Source organism: Leptosomus discolor, chromosome 2, assembly GCF_034619465.1.
Source record: "Leptosomus discolor isolate bLepDis1 chromosome 2, bLepDis1.hap2, whole genome shotgun sequence".
Lineage (NCBI taxonomy): Eukaryota > Metazoa > Chordata > Aves > Leptosomiformes > Leptosomidae > Leptosomus > Leptosomus discolor.
This window is the reverse complement of record NC_141392.1, coordinates 92287784-92313269: the sequence shown is the minus strand read 5'-3', so window position 1 is coordinate 92313269 and position 25486 is coordinate 92287784. Positions and strand designations below refer to the sequence as shown.

The window sequence follows — 25486 nt, the reverse complement described above, 5'->3', positions numbered from 1 at the left end:
ATCAAGGATACTGTTTTATTGCATGATTTCATCTTCTTTTTTTTTTTTTTTTTTGTGAATAAGCACCAACAGTGTCATAGAATCAAGCTGTGGCCCTTTGACCAAAGCATCTCTGGAGTCAGGGTAAGAGGTGTCTAGGACATCAGAGAAGTGCACGTGGCAGGATGGGTCCTTGCTGCCCCCTGTGAACCTGCCATTTTTAGCACTGTCTGCTTCACGTATCCGTGCTTTATCAGAGCACCCCTCTAATGCCGTCTTTACCTGCTCTGGTCTCCACCCTTGTTTTTCTAAATTACTCACTTTTGATGTGCTGGGCGTTCATGTGGAAAAATTATGTGGAGGAGTGAGCTTGAGGCTTTGAAAGCAAGGAGATCCGTGCCTGTTCTCAGCTTACCAGGAGAGACTTAGTCTTCTGGCAGTGTCTCAGCCCCTTTTTCTCAAGCTGGGTCTGGGACATGAATTAAACCTGACTGATTTTCACCTGTGTGTTGCTTTTGTTCTGTTGGAAGATTTTTGTTGCCACTTCTGCTGCCTCCCCCTCACCTGAGTTCTCCCAGTGTGGGTTTACAGAACAGAAATACTCCATCTAGAGATAAGGGTCACATTTCAAAGCGTGACAATAAGCGATTCATAAGAAACAGTGGTGAATATTCCCTTTCTGGAAACTGAAAATCAAGGCAGATTTTTTTTTTTTTCCCTATTCCATGATCCTATGATCTGTTGGTGCAAACAAGTTCTGGGAAGTCCTGGTGCCTGTGCTATACTGCATCAAGCAATATCATCAGTATGATGCCTTCTGCTTTGTTTTTGCTCTGTGTTTCCTGCTGTGTCTTCCTCTGCTTGCAGCTCAGTCTCACTTCCATCTTCTTTTGACATTGTCTCCCATCACTTCCTCATAGGTAAGCTTAGGAATGTGGGATAGATGAGTGGACAGTGAGGTGGGTTGAGAACTGGCTGAAGGACAGAGCTCAGAGGGTTGTGATCAGCGGTGCAGAGTCCAGCTGGAGGCCTGTGGCTAGCGGTGCTCCCCAGGGGTCAGTACTGGGTCCAGTCCTATTCAACATACTCATCAATGACCTGGATGAAGGGACAGAGTGCACCCTCAGCGAGTTTGCTGGTGATACACAACTGAGAGGAGTGACTGACACGCCAGAAGGCCGTGCTGCCATTCAGTGAGACCTGGACAGGCTGGAGAGCAGGGCGGAGAGGAACCTGATGAGGTTCAACAAGGGGAAGTATAGAGTCCTGCACCTGGGGAGGAATAACCCCATGCACCAGTACAGGTCGGGGGTCGACCTGCTGGAAAGCAGCTCTGTGGAGGACCTGAGAGTCCTGGTGAACAGCAAGCTGACCATAAGCCAGCAATGTGCCCTTGTGACCAAGAAGGCCAATGGCATCCTGGGGTGCATTAAGAAGATTGTGGCCAACAGGTTGAGGGAGGTCATCCTTCCCCTCTACTCTGCCCTGGTGAGGCCCCATCTGGAGTACTGTGTGCAGTTCTGGGCCCCCCAGTTCAAGAGAGACAGGGAACTACTGGAGAGAGTCCGGCGGAGGGCTACGAAGATGATTAGAGGATGGAGCATCTCTCTTATGAGGAAAGGCTGAGATACCTGGGTCTGTTTAGCCTGGAGAATGAGAGGGGACCTTATTAACGCTTACAAATATCTAAAAGGTGGGCGTCAAGAGGATGGAGCCAGACTCTTTTCAGTGGTGCCCAGCGACAGGACAAGGGGCAACGGGCACAAATCGGAGCACAGGAAGTTCCGCCTCAACATGAGGAAAAACTTCTTTACATTGAGAGTGACAGAGCACTGGGACAGGCTGCCCAGGGAGGCTGTGGAGTCTCCTTCCCTGGAGATATTCAAAACCCGCCTGGATGCAGTCCTGTGTGACCTGCTGTAGGCGGACCTGCTTTAGCAGGGGGGTTGGACTTGATGATCTCCAGAGGTCCCTTCCAACCCCTGCCATTCTGTGATTCACCTCTTTGCCATCTTTCTTCCCTCTGTCATCCAACTGGAAGGCTCTACAGTGCTCTACTTTCACCAACAGCCATTTCCCTTCACCACTCCCTCGGTTCTCATTAATCTTTTAATTCATACTCAGTTCTCATATTCTTTGTCTTGTAGCTGCTGTTCCCTGCCCTAAACCTGCCTCTTTGCTATTCCTCATCATTTACCTTCCAGTTCCATCAGTTCAGTTCTTGCCCCATTGCTCATCTTTTCTGGACTTCCTTTCTTTTGTGCTTCTTCTCACTGACCCCTCCTCAAAGCAAGGTGATCCAGTGAGTGACAGGGACTGAAAGGCACCGGAGTCCTAAACGTAAAACAAAGGTTGTCCACCTCACCACTTCCCATTTGATACACCACTGAAAGAATGTATTTGATAGAGTGAATAAAACAAGTGGGCAGGAAAAATGAGAGAAAACAGGCTCCAAAGAATTGCTGCTTTGTTTTAGCATCAAGCAACCTACGTGATGGTGCCTGGAGTCACCATGACAGGGTGTCAAACATGGAAAAGTGTTCGAAAAAAGAGTGAAGAAGTTTAAAATTTGGATATAGGAAGTAGCATCATTCATGTAATTGCACGCACTGGGGTAGTCTAGCATGGAAAAGCTCGCACAGATATACAACAGCAATGCAGCTTGAAAGCGAGAGTCTGCTCAGGTGGAGTCAATATAAAAACTCCAACTCCCTCAATGCAGGAGCTCACATTTTCTTAGAAATACGGGCTATGTGTACATTTGTTTATATCATATTTGGCCACCTCAGTCATAAGAATAAAACAATACACTCCTATAAAAGCGGAGAAAAATAAATAGTCTCATGAAGATTCCTCCTTGGTTTTTAAATATGACTTCCTGTGAGCACCTTATTCAGTGATTTAGGAAATAATGAAACCTCAGTAAGATTTTCAAATGCTGTAAAAGAGCAGTCAGCAGCTGCTTTTATGAGCTAAAGAGAGACTGATAGATTTTAACAACATCAGCACTGAGTAATCCTGGCTGTCACACCACATCCTAATATGCCATGTCCCAACTGTCAGTCTGAAAGGCTATGAAGGTAATTCTGTTAAGTTTCACACCAAGACCCTCAGCTCTTGCCATGAACACAAAGGAGCGCACACCTTCCCACCACATCCATCTCACAACTCCACCTTTGCTAGTCCTTTTTGCCTCTGTGTTCTGGAGGTGCAGCATAAATGGACACCCACCCTCCGCCCCCCATAAAAAACCCAAACCCCACCACAACCCTGAAAAAAAGATGCAAACAAAAAAACCTACACCTACACAAAACTTTTCTACTACCATGTAGCTAATTACTACAGCTCATGCAATTTGTAGGTTTGCTGCTTGCATTAGAAGATTTGCGTCAATTGAGAGGCAATTATATAAAAGACTGTCCCCACTGTACACCCCACAGCACTCGCCCAGGGCTAGACTCTCCCAAGATTTGAGCCTGCTATTTTAACCTCCTACTTGTAGTTGCTTAGAGCAGGATCCAGAAAAGAATCAACTAGATTTCTGGAATGAAATTAATGAAACATTTAAAGAGGGAACAATTAAAAAAAAAAAAAAAAAACCAAACCAAAAAACCCGACACACTTTTCTCATTCTTCATAGGCACCTGATTTTTGGGTAGGTCTGTATCTTGGTTGCCCAAACTTGCTGTTGCACATCCATCATCTTGAGCTGAACATCATTCTCCACCCGAGGTTATTTGGGCCTCATGAAATACATGTCTTTACACACAGAATGGCGAGGGGCTTGTTCTGAGGACTGGGGAGACACGGGCTGACTACAGCCATCGCACAAGGACAGGATCCATAGGTGCTTCCATTAGAAGGAAAATTTGCAAGGGGGTTGCCTCTTGCACCAACGCCCATGAGCTGCATTTCTTGCCCAGGGAGTGGCATACCTGGTTTTATTTATTTCCTCAATCTGAAATAATTCCAGCTTGCACTACTGCTTTCCAAGATGATGTCCTGACCACCAGTCTGTTGAGCATTTGGACGGTGAAAGGAGAGGACAGGGAAAACTCATGTACCCAGATGGAGAGCAAGCAAGGAGAAACCGGGCCAGTTTCATACAGTAAGCATGAATTAGAAGCTGTTCTTCTTGCCTCTGCTTGCCTTAAAATTTCTTTCTACCATGTCTGTATTGTCCTCTGAATAACTGCAGGGTTTATGCATCCTGGTCCTGTTGTCTTCTAATCAGGTATTTGGTTGTCAGCTGTTGACTTCCACTGAGCATCCTTGCTAACAGATCACTATTATTTTTTAAAATGTTATAGTGACGTAAGTGCAGATGATGCCTCCTCACATACAAAGACAGACAAAATCAGTCTGGAAAAGCTTACAGGCTCCTTGGTGGAATCAATAGGCAATACCGACTAAAAATAATTCAAAATACAGACATTATTTGGCTGTAAAAATTATGTAAAAATAATGTAGTAATAAAATATTAACATAAACAAAAATGCATATAGAAGTTATATAAAAATATAACAATATAGGAAATAAATATTGTTGATAAGTTATTTTGCTGGAGAGCAAACTCCTGCCCAGGAGCTATAACTGCACTCGAGAAACTGCTGCATGTAATGTATTTAGATATGAATAGATATACTTCTACAGGTACACACGCACATGTACACACACACAATTTTAACATTTTCAGAGTTCCTACCCTGATTCTCATTAATCCCATTAATCAAGAAGAGCTCTACTGACTTCAAAAGACTTGCAACAATGCCAGCTTTGTATTCATAAAATCCAGCGTCAGGTTGGCATTTTTACAGATTAGTTATTTCCTGAGACCTGAAGAAGCTGGATGTAGAGAGCTCAGTGTGCTAAATGATGGGCACAGAGCACTAGTGCTTGCCCCCAAAAGCAAGTTGAACCAACAGCGCTTGGTCTGTCAGGTAAGGACATGAGCCAGTCAAACCAGGACACGCACTTCTCCATCGTAGGATTATCAGTGCCCGCAAAGCGTGAGCTGTGCAACAACAACTGCAAGCAGCAATGCCCTGTCCTCCACACCACCTGCCTGCCTTTCGCCAGTATGGACACTGTTATGCCTCTGCTCTTTTTGGAAACGAGGGCTGTATCCCAGCCAGTGATTTGCAAAATGAAAAAATGTTGAAAGCTATGCACCATTTTAAAACAAGTCATCTAGGAAAAGCCTGCTATTTAAATGATGAAAGAGAATACATCTATCCCTTTCCAGTTCCTCTGAAAATAAACATTTTAAATGGAACTGTACAGGAACTTTCATCCTGTGATATATATACTTGTCACCAAGAGATACTTTTTCACCTATGACATAATTGCTATCATCAGAAAAGCATTGCCATCACTCTGCTATAATTTAGCCTCATTTTCTGCTCATTTCTTTATCTTTTCTCATTAGGGCATTAGATATTCAGCTACGTTACTATTAATCATTCCCTAACATAAGCAACTGGGTAACAGAGCTGTATGAGTAATTGATTTTTCAGTTCCAGAGATGAACCAAAAATTCAATAATTATCCAAGAAAAAAAATCTTTCCTTTTCTGTCTAATTCAAGTGAAAAATGTTTCGTGTGGATTTCAGTGAAACATTTGTTTATCTTGAATAAGTGATTTCATTTTAAGAAAAGCAGCAGATAGAGAGGGCCATATCTTGGCACCGTTCACCAAACCAACAAGTGAAAAGATGGGAGATGGAGAAACCTGGCCCAGTGAATTCCTGCGTCTGGGGGAATTTAAATACCCGGGTACTGACCTACAAGAAGATTTTTCACCACTTTGGTGAAGAGAACTCAGAAAGTATGTAAGTGAAAAGTGGAGCAATTTTACCTGGGAAGAGTGGGAACAGACACCCCAAGAGACCAAATGGCATGGCCAGGAAGGCCTCCTCAGAGAGGTGGGTTCATATCCCAACAGGTTGATGGGAGGATTGAAAGTCTCCCGTGGTCCAGGTGAACGGCATAACCACAGGGTTATTTGATACGGTTTTTTGACTAGCTGGTCTTGTAAATTAAACCACCAGATTATTTTACATACAAAATTGCATTTTTTAATGAGTTTTTAAAAAATTAGTGTAAACGTTACCTATGGCAACACAATATTATAATTACAGGCACTTTACAAATGTGTGCTGAATTATACATTTTGCATTCTGCATTTCTTCCCCCTCACATTGGCACAAGTTTTGGCAAATTTGACAAGAACGTTTAATTTGGATTTTTGCATCCCCTGGGTTTTTTTCTTCTGCCTTAAGATTTTTCTACATATAAGACTTAAAAAGAAATAAAAGCTGAAATGAGGCAAATATAAAACTCATTATTGGTATTCTGCACTGCTGATGGAGATACTGCAGGAATGAGAAGGGATGCACTTAGCACCCTTTTTGGGAAAGAAGATGGAAAAAGCATTACATCTGTTTAGGGTTAGGAAAGCTTCTATATAGGCTTACTGAGTCAGATTAACACCCCCCAAGTCAGATGACATCTTCCACGACTTAGTGGATGTTATCTGACCATGTAGAACAGATCTTGAATATTCGTAGGGCATTAATCAAATAGTAGGTCATATACTTCGCTAATCAGTCTGTACTTCTCTGCACAGGTAAACTTCCATTTAAACATAAAGCAAATATCCAACATGTTCAAGCTTGAGTACCTGTTAGCACATATTTATACTTGTAAATAAGTGGCAATATCTAAATTTGTTAGAAATTCACTTAAACCTGGCACTTCAACTGAAACCTGTTTCTAATCTTTCTGAATGAGGAAGCAATTTTCCCTACATGACCCTGATTCTGTTCTTGTTTTCTTTGCCTAAAAAAAATGACAACTTAAAAAGATGGCCTCAGTAGAGCTGTGAACTGATATTTATGTCAGTAGTATAATAACTCTGAAACATGCCAAAGGCCCCTTAAATGTTAAAATTGTTACCTCTTGCACCCTGGACAGAGTTTGGGTTCGTGAGTAGATTTTGAATGAAGTAATTTTTTCCCCCCGTCTGACCCTGGGAGCATTTGAATTGATGATTTTAGCAAGCAAACTTGCTGGGAATAATGAACTACATATAGTTTTGTATAATAATTCTCTCTCAAGGGCTATGAAGCTGATGCCTACTTAGAAATAATTTTGTAAGAATAGCTGAAACAACACATGATGCCATTTTATATAATCCCAGAAGTGACTGAAAGACTGGACAGTTTTGAGGACTATCCAAGTGTGAAGAGATGGATTTGGATCAGTCCCAGCTCATGGCAAGCTCCACATTGTGTAAGACTCGCAATACTTTCGTATTGTTTCTCTACAGTCCAATGAGTCTGTTTGTTCTCTCATTTTTAAATTACCTTTGGAGCTGTTTTGTTGGAACTTGGGGCCAGATTCATTAGTTAAAACGCAAACTTTAAGCAGTCGCTGCCTTGCAGTCAGCTAGAGCTGTAAAGCAGGACCTACAAAATGGATGACCTTCAGATTTACTTAGCTGTGCAGAAATGGTATTTGTCATTGCCAGGTTTTTTCATTTATTATTTCTTTTAACAGACTACCACAGAATTTGTGATCTGTGATCCTGTGAATATACTACATTGACAGAAAATAGTGTTTCCAAACCATACAGATAGAGTGTCAGCCTAAAAGAAAAGAATAAAAACTGTACTGTTACCCTTGTGTTCTACGTTATAAGATTAAAAGTTTAGAGATGCTCTTACTCAAAAGTAGACAGAGTGACTCAGTGCTCTACTATGGCCAGTAATGTGCGGTAAGATGAGTAACTACTGTAGGCAATGGTGAATTCCCACAGTCCCATCGGGCTGGCTTGTCCTTTTTTTGGGTCAAAATTTGGAAACCAGGACACAGAAACAATCACCATATGAGAAAAAAGTCAGAGTACACATATGGCTAAGAACTCTTGGAGAAAAAAAATGGCAAAAATCTTTCTGTAAAGTAACTTAATTTCCAGACTTTAAAGGAACCACCAACAGATTACACAGTTACAGGCCAAAATCTGTGCTGTATGTTTGCACCCCAGTATCTCTGTACGCGGCAACTCTTACCACATAATTTGGCCTGAAACTGGTAAAACACAGAGATGTATTAGCCCTGAACACTTCATACTTTTGGCTTGATTGTTCTCTAAACAAGTAATTGACTGACAGATACTCTGCCCTGCTGTCTTCCTGCCAGCCTCTTTATTTTACAATCTCCATAAAAATCAAGAGAAAATGCAGACTGGAAAGGTAATGCACACAAGATCTCCAAGCTAGGTCACACTCCAGCCTTTACACTTGCTCGTGTCCATGAAATAAAGAGAGACAAAAAGGCAAGCACTTCCCAATGAAAGGCTTGGTGCTGCCGTCTCGTGGGAAAAGGGAGAAGGGGAGCTTCGGTAATAAAAGCAGAAATCTAAAAAGGGGGAAAAAAAGATTTTAAAAATGTGCTAACATCAACACTGCCATTTTTGTTTCAAGACGGCTGTGTGCTTTATTGCTCACAGATCAGTTTCCTTTGCAGGTGATGCGGGCCCAGAATTACATCACCAGCAGAGCAGCCAAGAGCATCTCGGTGCCAGGATGACCGAAGCCGAGAGGAATGTATTATCACAGACCTCCGAGGGACTTGCCAGTGCATTCCTTGCTGGGGGTGCTGCGATGGGGGAGGCAGAGAGGAGACAATTTTACGTGAAGACTGAAAGGAAACTTTGTGGAGGAAAGATCTGGGGTCACAGTCCTGCTGTCTCCTCTATGCAGATCTAATTATGGTCATGTACTTCAAAAAGAGGGTTTAACTAAAACCAGATTTAGCAGGACACTGCTTAGGAAGTGCAGACTGAATCCTCGGCCTTGCCTTTGAGGAAAATGCGAAATGCTTCAGTGCACTAAGAACGCTGTTGCTGTGGTTGTAAAGAATAATTTGAATCTGCAGCAAGGAAAGCGAGAGCTGATTCAAAATCCTCATCACTTCAATGAAGTCTTGCAATAAAATGTGACTAAACATAATATCGATGCTTTCAGACAGACCGTACTTACATTAGATACTGGGTGTGTATTTACTGACACGTTGTGTGGAGGGGTAAAAGACTCTCAGCAGTCTCAGGGATCGTGCTGGAAATGATCAAATTACTCACAAAGCAGTTGCACAGTCCTCCTTTAATGAGCTCCAACAAAGCCTTTCCGCCACATCGCACCATCTATTCGGCAAACCACATCCCATGCATACGAAAGAAACTCCCTACTCCTCCCTCCATTTTTGAAGGCTTTCAGGCTATTTCTGCCATCGATCCTGGAGGACTGGCTCAGTGGCCCTCACCCCAAGCCTGTTTCTGAACCATTAGAATCAATGGGAGCTTTCCAGTGCTTTTCATAGTAGCAAAACATGCTGTCAACAAACGGGATTAAAAGAAGAGTACAAGACAAATTGTTCAGAGATTAGCACCTCTAAAAATGTCAGTATTTTAAACCTCATCTCCTAGGTTGATCAAGAGGTCAAAGCAGGGCCGAGGTTACCCAGAGCTCTCCCTTTTTCCGCCAGAAGTAAAAGCCCTGCTGATCAAATAAAAAAGTTTATAGTTGATCCTAAAGATTTCTCTCCCCACCTCCCCCATCACAGTTTCCTAAAGGGGAAGGCAAGAGAGCTGGGACTAGGCAGAACAGAGAACAACCAAGTACCACTTCATGTTAAGCCTGCTTTACACAAGAGCTTTTGGGGATAGGGAAGTGCCAATAGCTGGTTTAGCTGCAGCCAGCTCAGCCGGTGCCCGAGTTCACACCACCAGCTCACTCCCCAAAGCATGGCTGAAGATCAGGAGGGTGCCTGTGCTGGGAGGACTGATTTTATTGTTACAGCTGCTGCTGGGGGGTCTCCTGTTCTTCAGGTGTCCACTGCAAGCCACGTTGCCAGTGAAGCTCCTGTCAGACCCCTCATTCTCTACCTGCCAGACCAGAGACTCCTTGCCCCATCATCTGCCACCAAAGGTCTCTGAGGGGGCCCTGGGGACCTCCAGCTCTTCTCCTTATTCCTCAGCCTCATCAGGAGGCTCCAGGAAGATGGCTGCTTTTGCACTACCAGGGGTAGGAGGTCCCCAAGGATAGCTTGATGTTACAGGAACAGCAGCTGAGGGTGGCAAGTGCAGAAAAGGGGAATTTTGGTCAAATGGTAAAAATAGAAAATACCATCCCTAACTTTCAAAACATTCCCATCTTTAGATATATTTATAGTGCACTATAGGAAAATTTGCAAAACACTTCAACCACCATGTCTGTAGAAGCATCTTCCACTGAAAGTACCAGATTTCTTTCTTTCATCTCCGTCTGGCAAACGTTTGTCACTACTCTTTTCCTGTAACATGCCAACCTTTTCACACAGTCTTTCTACAGCTTAGCTGTACTTGGTGTTGCAGAGCCAACACTAACAGTCAGACCCTCCAGCTTTCTCCATTTACCCCTCCTAGCTGTCTACATTTTGAATATCCCTGTGTACACTTTTCTCTTTTTTCATACTTTTTGTGCGTAATTATTCTTGACAAATCATGCTTTCCTGTTACTTCCTTCCTATGCAAGGCTGACCTAATAATTAGTCCCTCATAGGGACTGTTTGCTTTCATATCATGTTGTTGTGGATGGATTAGAGATAACATACAAAAGTGTATGCAAAAAAACATTCCAAAGTAAATATGTTAAGAGAGTGCTAGAAATACATTAGAACCGAGACATATTTCTACTCTTAAAGAATGTGTCTTTTTATCTTGTTCAAACTTTCACAGGACAGCAAGAGCAGATGTGGCCTCTAAAAGTTGGTGTGGGACAGCAATGGTTAGGAAAGATTGGTAAAATACTGTGAGGAAAGAAATTAATTAAATTACTTAGATCCAGGACAGAAATTATTACTGCTTTCATTGTACCAGACCGATGTGAGATGGCCGTCCCACAGGACTGTTCTTCCTCTGGCTCACCCTGTCTCATTAACATTATAACCGCGAGTGCAGCAGTGGCTGATGGGCAAAGTTCACCTCCGTGTCCCTTTTCTGTTTCGTGGAGACTACGAGTCTGTTCAGCTCTTAATAAAACAACCCTGAGGCCTCAAAGCACCACAGTAAAACAAATGATATATATAGTGGTACTTATAAAACAAGAATGCCTATGAAGAACCCTGAGAAATGCCTTTGGGCAGGTCAGTTCTCTGTCCCAATATGCAGATTAAGTGAGTATGGGAGGTTTTTGTATGTTTTAACCTATTGCATCTCAATCTTTCCACTACAAACTCTTTCTTTTTGAGAAAAATCCACTGCTGATTGCCACTGTGGGGCTTTCCTGAGAAGTCATCCCATCACCCTCTCTTTCTCTGTGAATATAGCCCTCAAACGGTACTACTTCCTTTTTTTAATACCTACAAAGGTGTGGGTGCAGCCTCGGTTTCATGTGCACTCCGCAAACAAAGATGAGAAGCTGTGATCATTTAAGACTGTACACTAATGAGTGATTTCCAGCCCGTCCTGATTTTGCTAATCTGCTCTGCAAGTGATCTGGGAGGAGGACCCTCAAGAGGGAGGGATGTGCATTCTTGGTTTTCTACGTTTAGGTACATGCCATGTTCTCTCTGCTTGGTCGCTACTAAACTTGAAACGAATTTTGTCGTTAGTGCCTTAGACAAACAAAGTGGATTAAATAGCAAACATCAGGTTTCTCGTGTCACTCAACATAAATCAAAAAGGCTTCAGCGCTGCAATTCTTCCCCCACAGCCACCAGTACTGGCACTGGTGACTAAAGCCAGGGGATTTAGTTGCTCTTAAAGATCTGCTTTCAACAGAAGTTCAAACTCAAATTCTCCTTTTTTTATTGCTGTTTTTCCAAAAATTGTGGAATGTAGAAAAACTGAAGCTTAAAAGACAGGAAAGAGCAGGAAGAATATGAGAAAATGCCTGCAGAGCTGGGACCTGATATCTCAGCAGTAGTAATGTGAGACAGAAAGCTTTTAATCAATTTATTGAAGGAAGTCAGTTCAAAGCAGGTCATAATCTTAGGCTATTTAGTGGCCTTCATGAATTGAGCTGGAATAATAAGGTGGCAACAATTGTCAAATTTAATGAAAACAAAATGTAAAGACAAACGTAAATAGTATTTTAATATCATTATTACTTTTGTAGAATTTTGGTTGACTTCATGTCATGCACATACATGGATATTCGTCATAGAGAAAAAATGGCATCTATGAGAATCAGATGTGAAATTGTTCCTTACTTGGAAATACAACAATGTTTTTATTTTCTGCTAGGAGAATCAAATTGCTAAGATGCAGAAGCATTTTTGTCCTTTAAAGTTTGCCAAACTACTCAGGAAAACAGACAGAAAACCAGCAGCTATTAAACCAGGAAATATGGTCACTGTAGCTCATGTGCCACCTACTCAAAGCTGGCACTGAACTGAGCTCAGGAAATACACTAAACAATTTAGCTCTTGGCTTTTTGTAACTGTCTGCCACCAGACTGTGGTTTCCTCAAAAGCATTTCTTCTTTGAACTTGCCTTAAGTATTTTCTCAGAGCTTTTTTTTTTTAAAAAAAAAAAGTTGTGGATTGATTTCAAGCAGTTTGGTATGAGCATGAAAATTTCATATTGAAAAACTGGGGCTGTTATCAAGTGCTCATTCTTCACCTAAGATAGGTGCTCTTTCTTTTCTTAGAGACTCAGAGAACAAATTATTCCCACAAGGAGGACAAACACTTGAAAAAAAAAAAAACCAAAAAACTTGGACCATATGAGCCTATGAGATAAACACTGCAGATAGTCCATCGCAGGCTGGGCACATTTTATAAAACATGAAAATATTTTCTTCCAGGGGAACACGGATCTTGCCTGAGGCGTGCAACTTCAAAAATATGAGAAATAATGCAAATGGTTTGTGACTGTGCAAGCCTAAATGCAAAGGGCATGGCAAAGTCCCTGCTACTTGTGTGCCAGTATCCTAGTGTGTGTTGTGGTTTCCCTTACCCTGTTCTCCTGCTGTGACAAACAGTGCCCTGTCCTTCACAAAATGTGGCGCTTAGCTAAGCAAGCCAGCCCCAAACTTAGCCAACGTAAATAACATCTGATCAAAAGCTACCAGGAGGTGAATCCAAAACGGGCATGAGTAATTCAAAACAAATTCCTTTCTTAGTTCAAACGCACGCTACAGGAACATTCAGTGGTATTCCTCCAGCTCTAGACTAGCATGGTAACGTACTTACTAATAACATGAGTGTACCAACATCTACAAATGGTTTACACACGAATTGAAACACAGAAAATACCAGACCATGTCACTGATGAACCAACAAGCACTGTGCACCGGGGATACTCTTTGCACCATTTCAGGTACTCACCTCTCCCGCTCCTGCTCCAAGAGGTTGGTAAAGTCATCACTCTTGTTCATGTAATCTGTATGTTTATGTTTCTCATTTTCCAGCTCATAAACTGTGCGGCGATGGCACTTTTCTGCCAACAGGAGCTGTTCCAGCATGCGCCGATACGTCTCTTTCTGCTTTTCTTCAAGTCTGTCCAGCTAGGTTGTAGGAAAGGAGAATAGACTGTTTTAAAGGCCTCCTTGCTTACTTCATCTGATTCATTAACCAACAATGTTGTGTTTGGTAAATGCAATTCCCATAATTTTATGTCTTGGGCTTTACATAAAGCAGTGACTAGAAATAAGAATAATTGTCCTGTAAAAGTAATGATTTCTTTGGACGGCATGTTTGCAATAAACATTGTGAGGTTCTCAGATACACAAAGGAGAGAACTTCACCTAGTTTTAGGGTGCAGAATTTCCCCTGTTGTGAGGTACTGTTCACACTTGCCCTGTTTCACACAGGAAAAGCTGTAGCAAATGCCAGGGCAGGACACATGCCCTCAGACCCCTGGGGCCTGAGTTCACAGACCTATATGCGGAGTGTAAGGTGTAAGCACAAGGCTGAAATGTGAGTTATGCATCTTCAGCGCACCTGTAGGACTGCTCAGATAGAAGTCTAAACTATTCAGATTCAGTATAGACTCAGTTTTACATCACCGAATACAGTTCATTATGAGCCTTAGGGTTTTCCCTTTAGCCTGTTTTTTGATAGAAATTTGTCTTTCTTTATTAGCAACATTTTACCTTTTTTGTCTTCTGGGTTTTTTTAATATAATTTAATATGCCAATTATTATTCAAAGAAATACTAAGGCCAGGGAGTTGTGTCTAAAAAGTTGCCAGGGCACTCTGAAGCCACCATGGCTATTTATGTTGCTCCTTCTGCTGTTCGTCGGGAGCAGGTGACAAGCTCCATCCTCCTCTCTGCTGAAGCAGCTGATAGCCCTGGCGCTTCTCTGCTTGCCTGCCCCCGGCACGGCAGCTGGCAGAGCCTGCTCTGCCCACCCCCAGCCCTTACCCTGCGTGAATCAAGTCTTCCTCAGCCCTGGCTGCACCGGGCAGTTGCTGTTTCACAGAGTGCCTCAGCAAACTCAGGGAAATAAGAGAGCAGGACCACGGCAATTTGCTCTCCAGAAGTTGACAGTGGCAATGAAAGTAAAAGAGTCATTGCATTTTATAAAGTAGACAGGTTGGGTTCTGCCTTTGAGAGTAGATCTTTCACACTTACGAAATTTTGTCACCATCCTATTTTAGTTCCAGCATAACCCCTATGACCTATGCATGACAAAAGTTTTACACTGAGGTCTCCGTGAAATTACCAGCTTGTTTAGACAAAGCCCTGCTAAGCTCTTTTAATCTTGTTTGACAGTATTTCATGCATGCTTCCACATGCTAATGTTTGCTTTCCTTATTTACTATCATCTCAAAAATTCCAGAAGATGCTTCAATGAGAATACACAGTATGAAGATATGCCATGGTAGACACAATTTCTGGTGAAAAAATTAGATGTTCTAATAGGAGGAACTATGAAGATTCGGTCAGGCACTACAGTATACTATATTGTATGTTGTTGCAGGCTCTTTCTCCATGCCCTGGTCTGTTATGAAACTACAAACATGAGCAGTACCAGCTTATTTTGGCATTCACGCTGGCCTCAGGCATTCCCATGTCTAGGCGACATTCATTTATTGCTTAGATTCTAAAGCAAGGGACCAAGTCCTACAGGTCTCCTTTAGGGACTGAACTGACTTTGCAGTCCTAGAGCTTAAGTGATGTAAAATGATTATGGGTTTATGATCCCATAAATACGGTCAAAGTCAGTCTCTGAGGGTCTTCTTTTCCCAACTACCCACACGATAGTGGTCTCGTCTGCCAAGAAAATCAAAGAATGCTTACCAGTGCAGCCTATAATTGAAAGGAATTTAAAAAACAGAAATGTAACACCCAAAAATTTTGTTCTTGCTTAATGGCACCACCCCTAAGGAGCATGCAAGCTCTTTATTGTTTGTCTTCAAACCCGGTGACTTTGCTTACAATTTATTCTGCAGTCAGGTGAACAAGAACATTCAATTTTTCTCTGATTTCTTGTCATTTGTACAAATGCTGTGTTATCCTCTTGCATGCTTTATGTGTAGAGTCTCACTTCTGGTTGGGATTCCCTCTGCACAGACATAATTATGTAAACCAAGAAATTATTACCTCTGAAATTGGTTTCTCATAGACGTCTTCCCCTATAGACTTTTCCTGGGCAAGAATGGCATCCCTGTGTAGCACTCGGAGCACATTCTCTGGAGCTGCAGACCCATAATGAGCTTCTAAAACTTCAGGTTTGGTTTTTTCTGTCTTCAGCATGTGGATCACATCCTCCCTTGCCTGTAACATTGCAAATCACTTCCATAAGCCAACCTATTAACCAACAGGGAAAACAGGGAAAATAGGGGCATTTCATACGTACAGACTGCATACACAAAAATAAAATAAATTAGAAGAATGCTGGGCTGCCAATGCAAATATAAAAACTTGGGGAGATAGCAGAGTTAACATAATCTGTGCTATCCAAATGTCATCCCTGTGGCCATTAATTATTCTATTCCTGCCTGCCGTTACATCTGAATGCTATGAATTTTTATCTGTGTTGCAACTATAGCCAGGGAACATCATTAGTCTTCATATACTTCATCTCCTTTACTGCCCATGTTGCTCCCTAACTGGGGTAAGGAGATGAGTAGAACAAGCAGCACAAGTGGGCTGAATTAATGTTTCTCAGCCTCAAATTAAGTATTTCCTAGTCATTCCCTGCCTGACTTTGTGACTAAACATTCTCTTCAAGCAACTTTTAAAAGAAAGATTTCTAAATTCTGTTTGTCTAAACAAAACAAAAAGAAGCGTTGCAGACCCCAGCTAATCATCAAAACTGGCAGCAGACCCAAAGAGGCTGAGCAAACCCCCCAGCAGCAGAAGAGGGCTGCTAACACTGGAGCAGCAGGCGTACCTGGGAGCAGTGGTGCTCCTGTGGCTGAGGGGAGCGTGGGTGCCAGCTCCTGCTCCCTGCCTTGGGTGGGAGCCCACAGTTTCAGGCAGCACGAGAAGGCATCTGGGCATGACAAGACTACTTAGCAAGGCCACCTGGCTATGAATAAGGGGCATTTTAGGGCTATGCTGCAGACAAATGCTTAATCCCGAGCTCCATTTCTAATGATACTTGCCAACACCTGTTAAGCCATCTGTAAAGTGGGGGCAGGGAGCTTTTCCTTCAAGGCAGGTTTATAAGGCCATGATCCAGGGATGGGCTGTAAAAGGTATAAGCTTTCCTTGGGAGTAAGGGAGCTCCTGGATTTCCCAGGAGAGCATCTCTTCCACAAGCCCAAAGGGATGTGGGACAGAAGACTACAGGCACCAACTTTTCTCTCGCCTGCTCTTCTGACACTCCACCCATGTGAGCTTGGGAAGCAAATTCAGGGCTAAGGAAAGGTTCAGATATTTTAGGAAAAATCCCTTACAAATCCTGCCCCTACATAAGCAATGACTGTTTAGGATTTATGAACCACCCAATGCTTCATGCTTTTCCACAATGTTTGTAATAGCACTCCGTATTATGCCTGTAGCAAATCTTAAATCTGTACCCAGTACCACAGAGGCATCGCAGCTCTACAAAACCACCTGCTTTTAAAATGAGCAAGGAAATTATTTCAGGAAATGGCAAAGACCCTTTAAATTTTTTAAAATATAGAATAACATGAATATAAAACTAAAAATTAACTTGAGGCCACTCAATTGAGAACTAGCCCAATTATAAACAGCTAGTTGAGGAGCTTGCTCTGTACAATATTTTGTAACCTTAAGTGAAAGCTTTGTGAATGTCTGCAAGGTAGAAAATACAGACTGGGATGGTATTAATGCTGTTTCAGCATGAGTGTGGGAAAGGTGGATGTCAAAACAACAAGTGACTTATGTGGGCAAGTCCCAAAGAGTATCAAAAGAGCAGGTACAACTCACTGCATCTTGTCCTGGGAATACACCACTCTCAATACAGGAAAAATATTATTCTAGGAAAGTTTGAGACAGGTTTGAGACTATATCAATTTTTATATCCCTGTAAAAATAACAGTTATCTTAGTGTCTTCATTACTATGAGGCTAATGCTTCTATACTGCAGAAAAAGCCCTTAAAAATCCAGTAGGACAGCATGAGAGTTTGGGGGATTTATAAACAGCCAGATTTTATGTCGTGTCATCTTCAGCCCTTTTAGGAAGAGACAGTTTTGGGGCCATATCTGTGTCCTGCCCCAATGAATGAATTCAAAGTCCTGCTCTGTGCCTTGCAGCAGGAGCCTCATGCTGCAGGTGTGCTCAGAGAGAGCACTGTGCAAAGGGAGCACCAAAACCAGCAGGGTGAGGGGACAGCCCACTTCTACCCTATGCACCAAGGGCCACAAGCATGCATGCTGAAACTTTGATTCATTTTGATCCTGAGCACAGAAAGCTTCAGGCCCCACACACCCCCTTCCTCAGGGACAGGCACACCTAGGCTATTCAGGAGGGGAGGAGGATGAGTTTATTCTCTCCTGTTGAAGCTGTTGGGCCCCAGATGGCATAATTAAACATTGACAGGGCTAGACAGAGCACACAGGGACAGCTCAGGCTAGGTGATTTAACACTATGACTTAGGAGAGCAAAGAGCTGGACTCCAGTCCATGCGATGGTTATTTAATACAGTAATAGCTGATGGAGGTACTGAACGCTGCTCTTCCCAGCGAGTGCTCCAGCCCCTGTTCAGTTGTGCACTGCTGCGCATACTTTCCTTCCATCCTCATTAGTCTTTAATCATTGATGATTAAAATAGAGCAACTTTAGTAGGAGGGAATCAGGGTCCCTGAAATAGCTTATAACTTGCCAGCTAAGAAAGGTTTCTGGAAGCTGCAGGTTTGGGTCCCCCGAGAGTCAAAGGGACTCAGGGCAGGGGAATGGGAGATGCTGAAGGGAGGAACTGGCACCTCAAGCAGGAAAGAAGGTGTCCAAGCTCAGTTTAGAGCTTTGAAGCAAACACCTATTCACTTCTTCACTTTTAAAAGGAAGTGGTGACACACCTAGCTCCAAGGGACAGGGCAGGGCTGTCAGCTCTGAAAATCCCTCACTGCAGCCCAAGGGGAGGGTACCCAGCCCAGAGACACGCTGGGTGGCACCATCCCCAGGGCGCAAACATCTCCCTGCTCATGTACCCCTTCTTGGGCATCCCATGCTCTGCAGGCACTCGGGATCTGTATCGCACTAGCGTGGCAAAGTGCCTTCTGCCTTTTCTGGGCTTGGCCATTTCTCCTATCGTTATCTTTTCAAGGGTATCGGCTAATTCACCATGTACTCTGTTTCAGTGGACTTATGATAACAGTTTGTGAAAAGCAAACTAACAGACACTCAGGTTGCTAGGAAGCATTGGACCAAAAAAGGAACCTCGTGCTAATAATAAACTGGAGAGAAATTTGCTTTTATTTGGTCAGCAACAAGCCCCAGCATAGGGAGATTCTGAAATGCAGCTAGCCTAGGTCGGGGAGAGGCCTGGGCGACATCCTAACCTCCCATCAGCCATGGGATTTGCAAACTCCAGTTAGTCTCTCTGAAACTCCTCAGGATAATATAGAGGGAAGGAGCTGGAACAGCAGGCCTGTGTAATTCGTGATTTCATGTTTCCTCCAAATGACTAATTTTCCACTGAAACAACTAGAAGAGAGCTCATGTAGAAATGTTTTCTTTCAACGTACAGTGAACAGCTATCACTATATTAAACCACAGGACACAGACCACTTTCAGAAAACAAGTCAGAATAATCCTGTAGAGGAACACTTAGGCTACATCAACACATGTACCTGGAAAGAGGTACAAGAGGCTCAAAGTGGGGTTTCCTAACTAAGAAGAGGGAACCATACTGGTAAACTGTTTCTACTGATGGACATCTAGTGTATGTGCCTTCCTTGTCTCAAAGCACAATGCTATTTAGCGTAAATCATAAGCTAGGAGACAAACACAAGGAAGAGATTTCAAATTGGAAGTAAACTTGTATATAAATCCCAGAGGAAAGTTGTTAGCTGTTTTGGTAGAAGGAACATGGTGTTTGGCACAGGAAAGCCATCTCTCAAGTTCTTTTTGTTTTGTTTTGTTGGTGCTCTGATGAGAGAGAGTATTCAGGCATGAGAAGACCACATATTGCAACAGTTTGTAACACAATGAAACTGATTTGCGTAAGTCCAGAAGACTGCAATTAGTCAGAGAAGTTCTTTAAAGGCGAGATACAGAATTTAGAAAATACACATTTACTTTTATTGGGTTTTTTGTTAGTTAAATTGTCCTACAGAAAACTCCAAGCTAACTTCCTATCTATACTGTTCAGATTGTGAGTTCTTGCAAATAAACAGACTTTTCTGTTAATAAAGTGCCCCCGAGTACCTGATTCTCTAAACAGTAGGAGCAATGAAGACAGATTAATGAAGAGGCCACTTTTACTTCTTAGTAATATTCTCAAGGCAAGAAACACAGTAGACCAGATGTGTTGAGAGGTGTTTTTCCACAGTCATTTTCTCCAGGAGCAAAGCCTGCTTAGAGACTCCCTGTCCATCAAACTCATAGAGCAGCCCAGGTCTGAAGACACCTCAAAAGATCATCTGGTCCAACCTTTCGTAGGAAAGGGAGCCTAGACGAGATCATCTAGCACCATGCCAAATTGCATCTTGTAAACTTGCAATGATGGGGACTCTAACACATCCATGGGGACATTGTTCTGGTAACTGATTGTTCTTACTGTAAAAAATTTCTTTCTTATGTCAAGATGAAACCTCTCCCCATGCGACCTATACCTGTTGCCCCTTGTCTTCTCCATGTGGCTCCTGGTGAAGAGAGAGCCTCCATCTTCTTTGTAGCTGCCCTTTAAGTACTGGCATACTGTGATGAGGTCCTCCCTGAGCCTTTGCTTCTCCAGTGAGAAAAGACCTGGTAGTGCAGTGGATGTGGTTTATCTTGATTTCAGTAAAGCATTTGACACTGTCTCCTACAGCATCCTCTCAGCTAAACCGAGGAAGTGTGGTCTAGATGATCTGGTAGTGAGGTGGATTGTGAATGGGTTGAAGGAAAGAAGCCAGAGAGTTGTGGTCAGTGGGACAGGGTCTAGTTGGAGGCCTGTATCTAGTGGAGTCCCTCAGTGGTCGGTACAGGGACCAGTACTATTCAATATATTCAGTGACCTGGACAAGGGAACAGAGTGCGCTGTCAGCAAGTTTGCTGATGACACAAAACTAGGAAGAGTGGCTGACACACCAGAAGGCTGGGCTGCCATTCAGCCAGACCTGGACAGGCTGGAGAGTTGGATGGGGAGAAATTTAATGAAATACAACAAGGGCAGGTGTAGAGTCTTGCATCCTGGAAAGAACAACCCCATGGACCAGTATAGGTTGAGGGCTGAGCTGTTAGAGAGTAGCGCAGGGGAAAGGGACCTGGGGGTCCTGGTGGACAGCGGGATGACCATGAGCCAGCAAGGTGCCCTCGTGGCCAAGAAGGCCAATGGCATCCTGGGGTGTGTTAGAAGGGCTGTGGTCAGTAAGTCGAGAGAGGTTCTCCTCCCCCCTCTACTCTGCCCTGGAGAGACCGTGTCTGGAATATTGTGTCCAGTTCTGGGCCCCTCAGTTCAAGAAGGATGAGGAACTGCTTGAAGGAGTCCAGCGCAGAGCCACAAAGATGATTAAGGGGGTGGAACATCTCCCTTCTGATGAAATGCTGAGGGAGCTGGGTCTCTTTGGCTTGGAGAAGAGGAGACTGAGGGCTGACCTCATCAATGTTTTTAAAGACGTAAAGGATCAGTGTCAGGAGGATGAAGACGGGCTCTTCTTGGTGATGGCCAATGATAGGACAAGGGGTAATGGGTGCAAGCTGGAGCATAGGAGGTTCCACATTGACATAAGGAAAAATATTTTCATTGTGAGAGTGACAGAGCACTGGAACAGGCTGCCCAGAGAGGTTGTGGCATCTCCTTCTCTGGAGACATTCAAAACCTGCCTGGACGCATTCCTTTGTGACCTACTTTAGGTGGTCCTGTTTTAGCATGGGGGGTGGACTAGATGATCTTTTGAGGTTCCTTCCAACCCCTAACATTCTCTGATTCTGTGACCTAATTCCTTCAGTCTTTCCTCATAGGGAGGGTTCTCCAGCCCATTGATCAACTTCATGGCCTTCCTTTGGACCTTCTCCAGCTTGTCTGCATCTTTGGTGAATTGTGGAGACCATAACTGGACACTGTACTCAGTTAACTCCTTCAGCTGTCCCTGCTGATAGAGGAACTGCAAAGTTGAACTGTATCTAAGCCTTTTTTTATGCTTACTGGAGGTGCCAAAATCTAAAGGCTGATGATCTCAGATCTTGAGTACATTCATGGAGGGGCTGAAGTGCTGTGGAGCACTGCTGTCCCACATGGATTTGTCTTCTCTCCTTTCCCTGCTCTCTACTACCCACTGATTAATGCACTCGCTTAAGTTGTATGGTCTGTGTTTCTACCTGGGAAATACGAGACAATGCTCCCCTCCCCTCAGAAGTGCACACTAGCTGCCCAGCTGGAAGGCTGAGGTGACGCCACTTTTTGCAGGGCTACCCTGAAACAGTCACTTTTTGGCAGAATAAAAGAGAAGGGCTTTCTTTTGCTCACTGGCTTGAGCAGAGCAGGGGTCTGAGTTCCAAACCTCGCTTTACTGCGTGAGTAGTAAAATATTTAAATGATATAGAAAGGATGTAAAGAGGTCCCTGCATAAAATTGAAACCATTTAGGAAACAATAGCATGACTCTGCTGCTTGTAAAAGGGGACCGGCAGCCTAGCAACCAAATTCTTGGTCAATGGAAAGACTGTTACACAAGCCCGGCGTTCCGACGTGCTTCCTCCTCACGCCCTGCCCTGCCAATTTACTACAGCCCTCTCTCCCCATTCCCACAGTCTTTGGCCTCTCCCATGAGACTGCTAACAAAACTCAGCACCCACTAGATGGGGAATTTTTGCCACAGACCATTTGTCACCTGGGAAATGGGACTGAGCTGATCAAACTCGTTTCATGTAAGGCATCTAGTAAGTCAGAAAAAAATTTCAGTTGTATTCAAGATAGGCTGAATGGAGTCAAAGTAATCACTGTCAGCTGAGAGTAAACCCAACTCAGGATCCTTTGCCAGTGCATCTCCTAAACTCTTCTTTTGAATGTTGTTTGTAAGTATGCTTCCTGCAAATTCACAATGTGCCTCTCGAAATCAGTTACCAGTAACTATTTCCTTCATAGCTCCATGTTTGGAGCCATCTAAAATACAACTAACTACTTCAGAAAAATCTAAGTATTTCAATAACATGATGACAATCCTTGCAATTAATTGAAAGAAGTTTTGAAAATTCAGATGCAGAAGTAGTATTTACAGGGATTGCACTTACATGATATTTGGAAGATCTGGTATTTCCAGCTTTTGACTGTTTCTTTTCTAGTTATCATGACACTTAGTTATGCCTGCACAAGTGAAAGAATTAATAGAGGTTTAATGTTTATGAAGTCATATTTTTCTTGCCAGTGATTAATGGCAAGAAATAACTATCAAACCACTGACAGGAACCTTTACTTCTACTTGTGGTGTTACTACTTGCATTGCACAGAGTTCATGTTATTTATAGTGCGACAGCTGCTCTGTGCTACATCAGAAACTAGATAAGGTCACAGGTTCTCCAAGTAATGTTGTGGTCTTACCAGTGGCTGATTTCCTAAATTCCAGTAAACTTTACAAATGTTTCACCTAGAGCTAACAAACATCACACTCAAGGCATCCCTTGCATGTGTCCCTGACATGGCAGGGGGGTTGGCACTAGGTGATCCTTAAGGCCCCTTCTAATCCAAACCATTCTATGATTCTGTGATCCCTCTGAGGGAGATCATGGGGGTGCACTCACACTGCTTTCTGCGTTATCCAGGACAAGCTTATGCTGTGTCACCACCAGGACAAGAATATCTTATTTCTGAAAATTCCCATTAGAGACCTCAGGAAGTGAGTACCACACGTTCACTTAGTTTACTTTAATGAAGAAAGCATCTTCAGGCAGGTGTACTCCAAAACCTGTGTCTGCAAAACTTTCTTAACACTAATCCGTGAATCACTGTTTAAACTTGGTAATTTCCTTTATATTTTACCTTAGGAGGAAATTCAAATAATTAAAAGGAAAGTCCACTTTCTTTGGTTTGTGTCATGATACTATGGATATGAATAGAGAAGGTGATAAAAGTTCCCCTTGCCTACTGGGATGACACTTTTGTTAAAGGCCTGATTCCTCAAACTATCCCTGCATACTGTTACAAGGAGTGGGTAGAAATTTGTCTTCCAGGTCAGATATACTTAGTGGACAAAGCATGCTTTGAAGCTGGGAAGTTAGATGCTCTACTGCATATTGCATCATACAAAGCTCCATTTTGCTAAAACCTCAAGAAATACTTTTTTTCTGCTATACCATATATCTGAAGTAGCCTTGTTTATATCACTCACTCAGAGATTCTAGCCATGTGAAATGCTGGCTAATGACATTTATACATACTTTTTCTTGCAAGGAATGTTTGATGTACAGCAAAGTTTTTTTCTTGCCTTTCATCTTAGCTTGACTTCCTAATACTCGAAACTGTGGAGTTTACTTGCACAAATTTCTTTTTAACATTTCTGGACTCAGGTCTACATACCTGATTTACTTTGAAGGTAAAGAGATTACTTCAGTGATGAAAAGTGACCATCAGTGTTTTTGTACAAAAGTTTAGTGAAATATATCCGGAAATGGAAGCGATCCCTCATGATTCTGGGGATATGAAACAGAGTTGTCCAGTCTTCTCCACAGTGTGCAGAACTTTCTGGCCTTCTATGAAGCCTTTGGAGCTCTACGGTGTATTTCATTTTGTTCTGCATTATCTGACAGTGATAACAGAGAAAGTCCTTCTAAAATCAATACTGGAGGAGAAGCACATGATAGACTAGCTCATCCACTGTACAAACCCTCTGAAGTGGCTCCAGAAGAATTACATCAGAGATTAATTTGGCCTTATGTTTAAAAAAGTACACACTAAAGATTGCAGAGCTGAGGAGAAGCAGCACTGAGCAATGTATTACTTCTTACAGCAAGCTTCGAAACAGATCAAATGAGCACTAGAAGACATCTGTCTGTTATTTCCTGCCCACACAGCTTTGTTCTGCTTTATTGCCAGAGAGCTCTATGGATGATGTCACTTTTTTTGTGAAGAAAACAGGCCACCAGAGCCTTTCACTGACATAATTAATTATCTGTAGTCTGGGCCACAGCCAGAAAATTCCCATGGCAAGGCCCCGAGAAGTATTAACTCCACACTGCTTGATGTTTTCAGAATTATTAGAGTCTGGGATATCCTGTCTTGTCTTTTCACACTGAAAGAGTGCTTTGCTCTATATTATCGAACCGTGGGGCTGTTACTGCAGCATATAGAATTACAGTGTTGTGATCCAGTGAGCACAGAGAGACCAATGCGAGGGCTCACTGTCAGTTATGTGCATGAATCTGCATGTTGGGATATGTTTTACATGGTTCAGCAATGCATCACAATAGCTAAACCTGCTTTTTTGGGTTTGCCATATCCAGTCATACAGTCTACAACTCAGCCAACATTATGCATATAGTAACATTTTGCACATGACCTGAAGCCTGGCAGTAAGCACAGACCACAGATTGATCCAACTAGCCAGCAGGGAGAGGAACGAACATCTGTTAAAACACCTTTTTGGACACCTGAGCAGGAAGAATCATTAACAACAGTGCATGAATGTCTGTATTCACAGTTCAGGGCTGGTATGTGGCTGTGGGATGCAATGTGCATCCTAACAAATGAGGTAATTACCAAAGCAACTCTAGGTCTTTCCTCTGAGCAGCACTAGTCACCACAATGCTTGCAAAGGCAGAGGAGAGCTCCCTGGTTCAGGTACTTCAAATCAGACATGAAAACCCAAATGACCAAGTCCCTGTTCTGGTTTATTCATGCTGAGGAAATGATCTGCAGATTTCCATATCCCAGGTGAATGGCCAGTCACAAGGTACTATAGCAGTATATG

The 25486-nt window shown here is 42.9% G+C and overlaps 1 protein-coding gene across 2 annotated transcripts in view; it reads right to left on the bottom strand.

The window, feature by feature from the left end:
• FILIP1 (filamin A interacting protein 1) overlaps positions 1-25486 on the bottom strand; it is a 58468-nt gene that overhangs the window by 22985 nt on the left and 9997 nt on the right. For both annotated transcript variants that reach the window (XM_086461458.1, XM_086461459.1), the window contains exons 2-3: positions 15572-15745; positions 13351-13529 (exon numbers count right to left, since the gene is read on the bottom strand). In XM_086461458.1, the coding sequence (XP_086317584.1) occupies positions 13351-13529; positions 15572-15745 (353 nt within the window). The remainder of the gene's footprint in view (positions 1-13350; positions 13530-15571; positions 15746-25486) is intronic.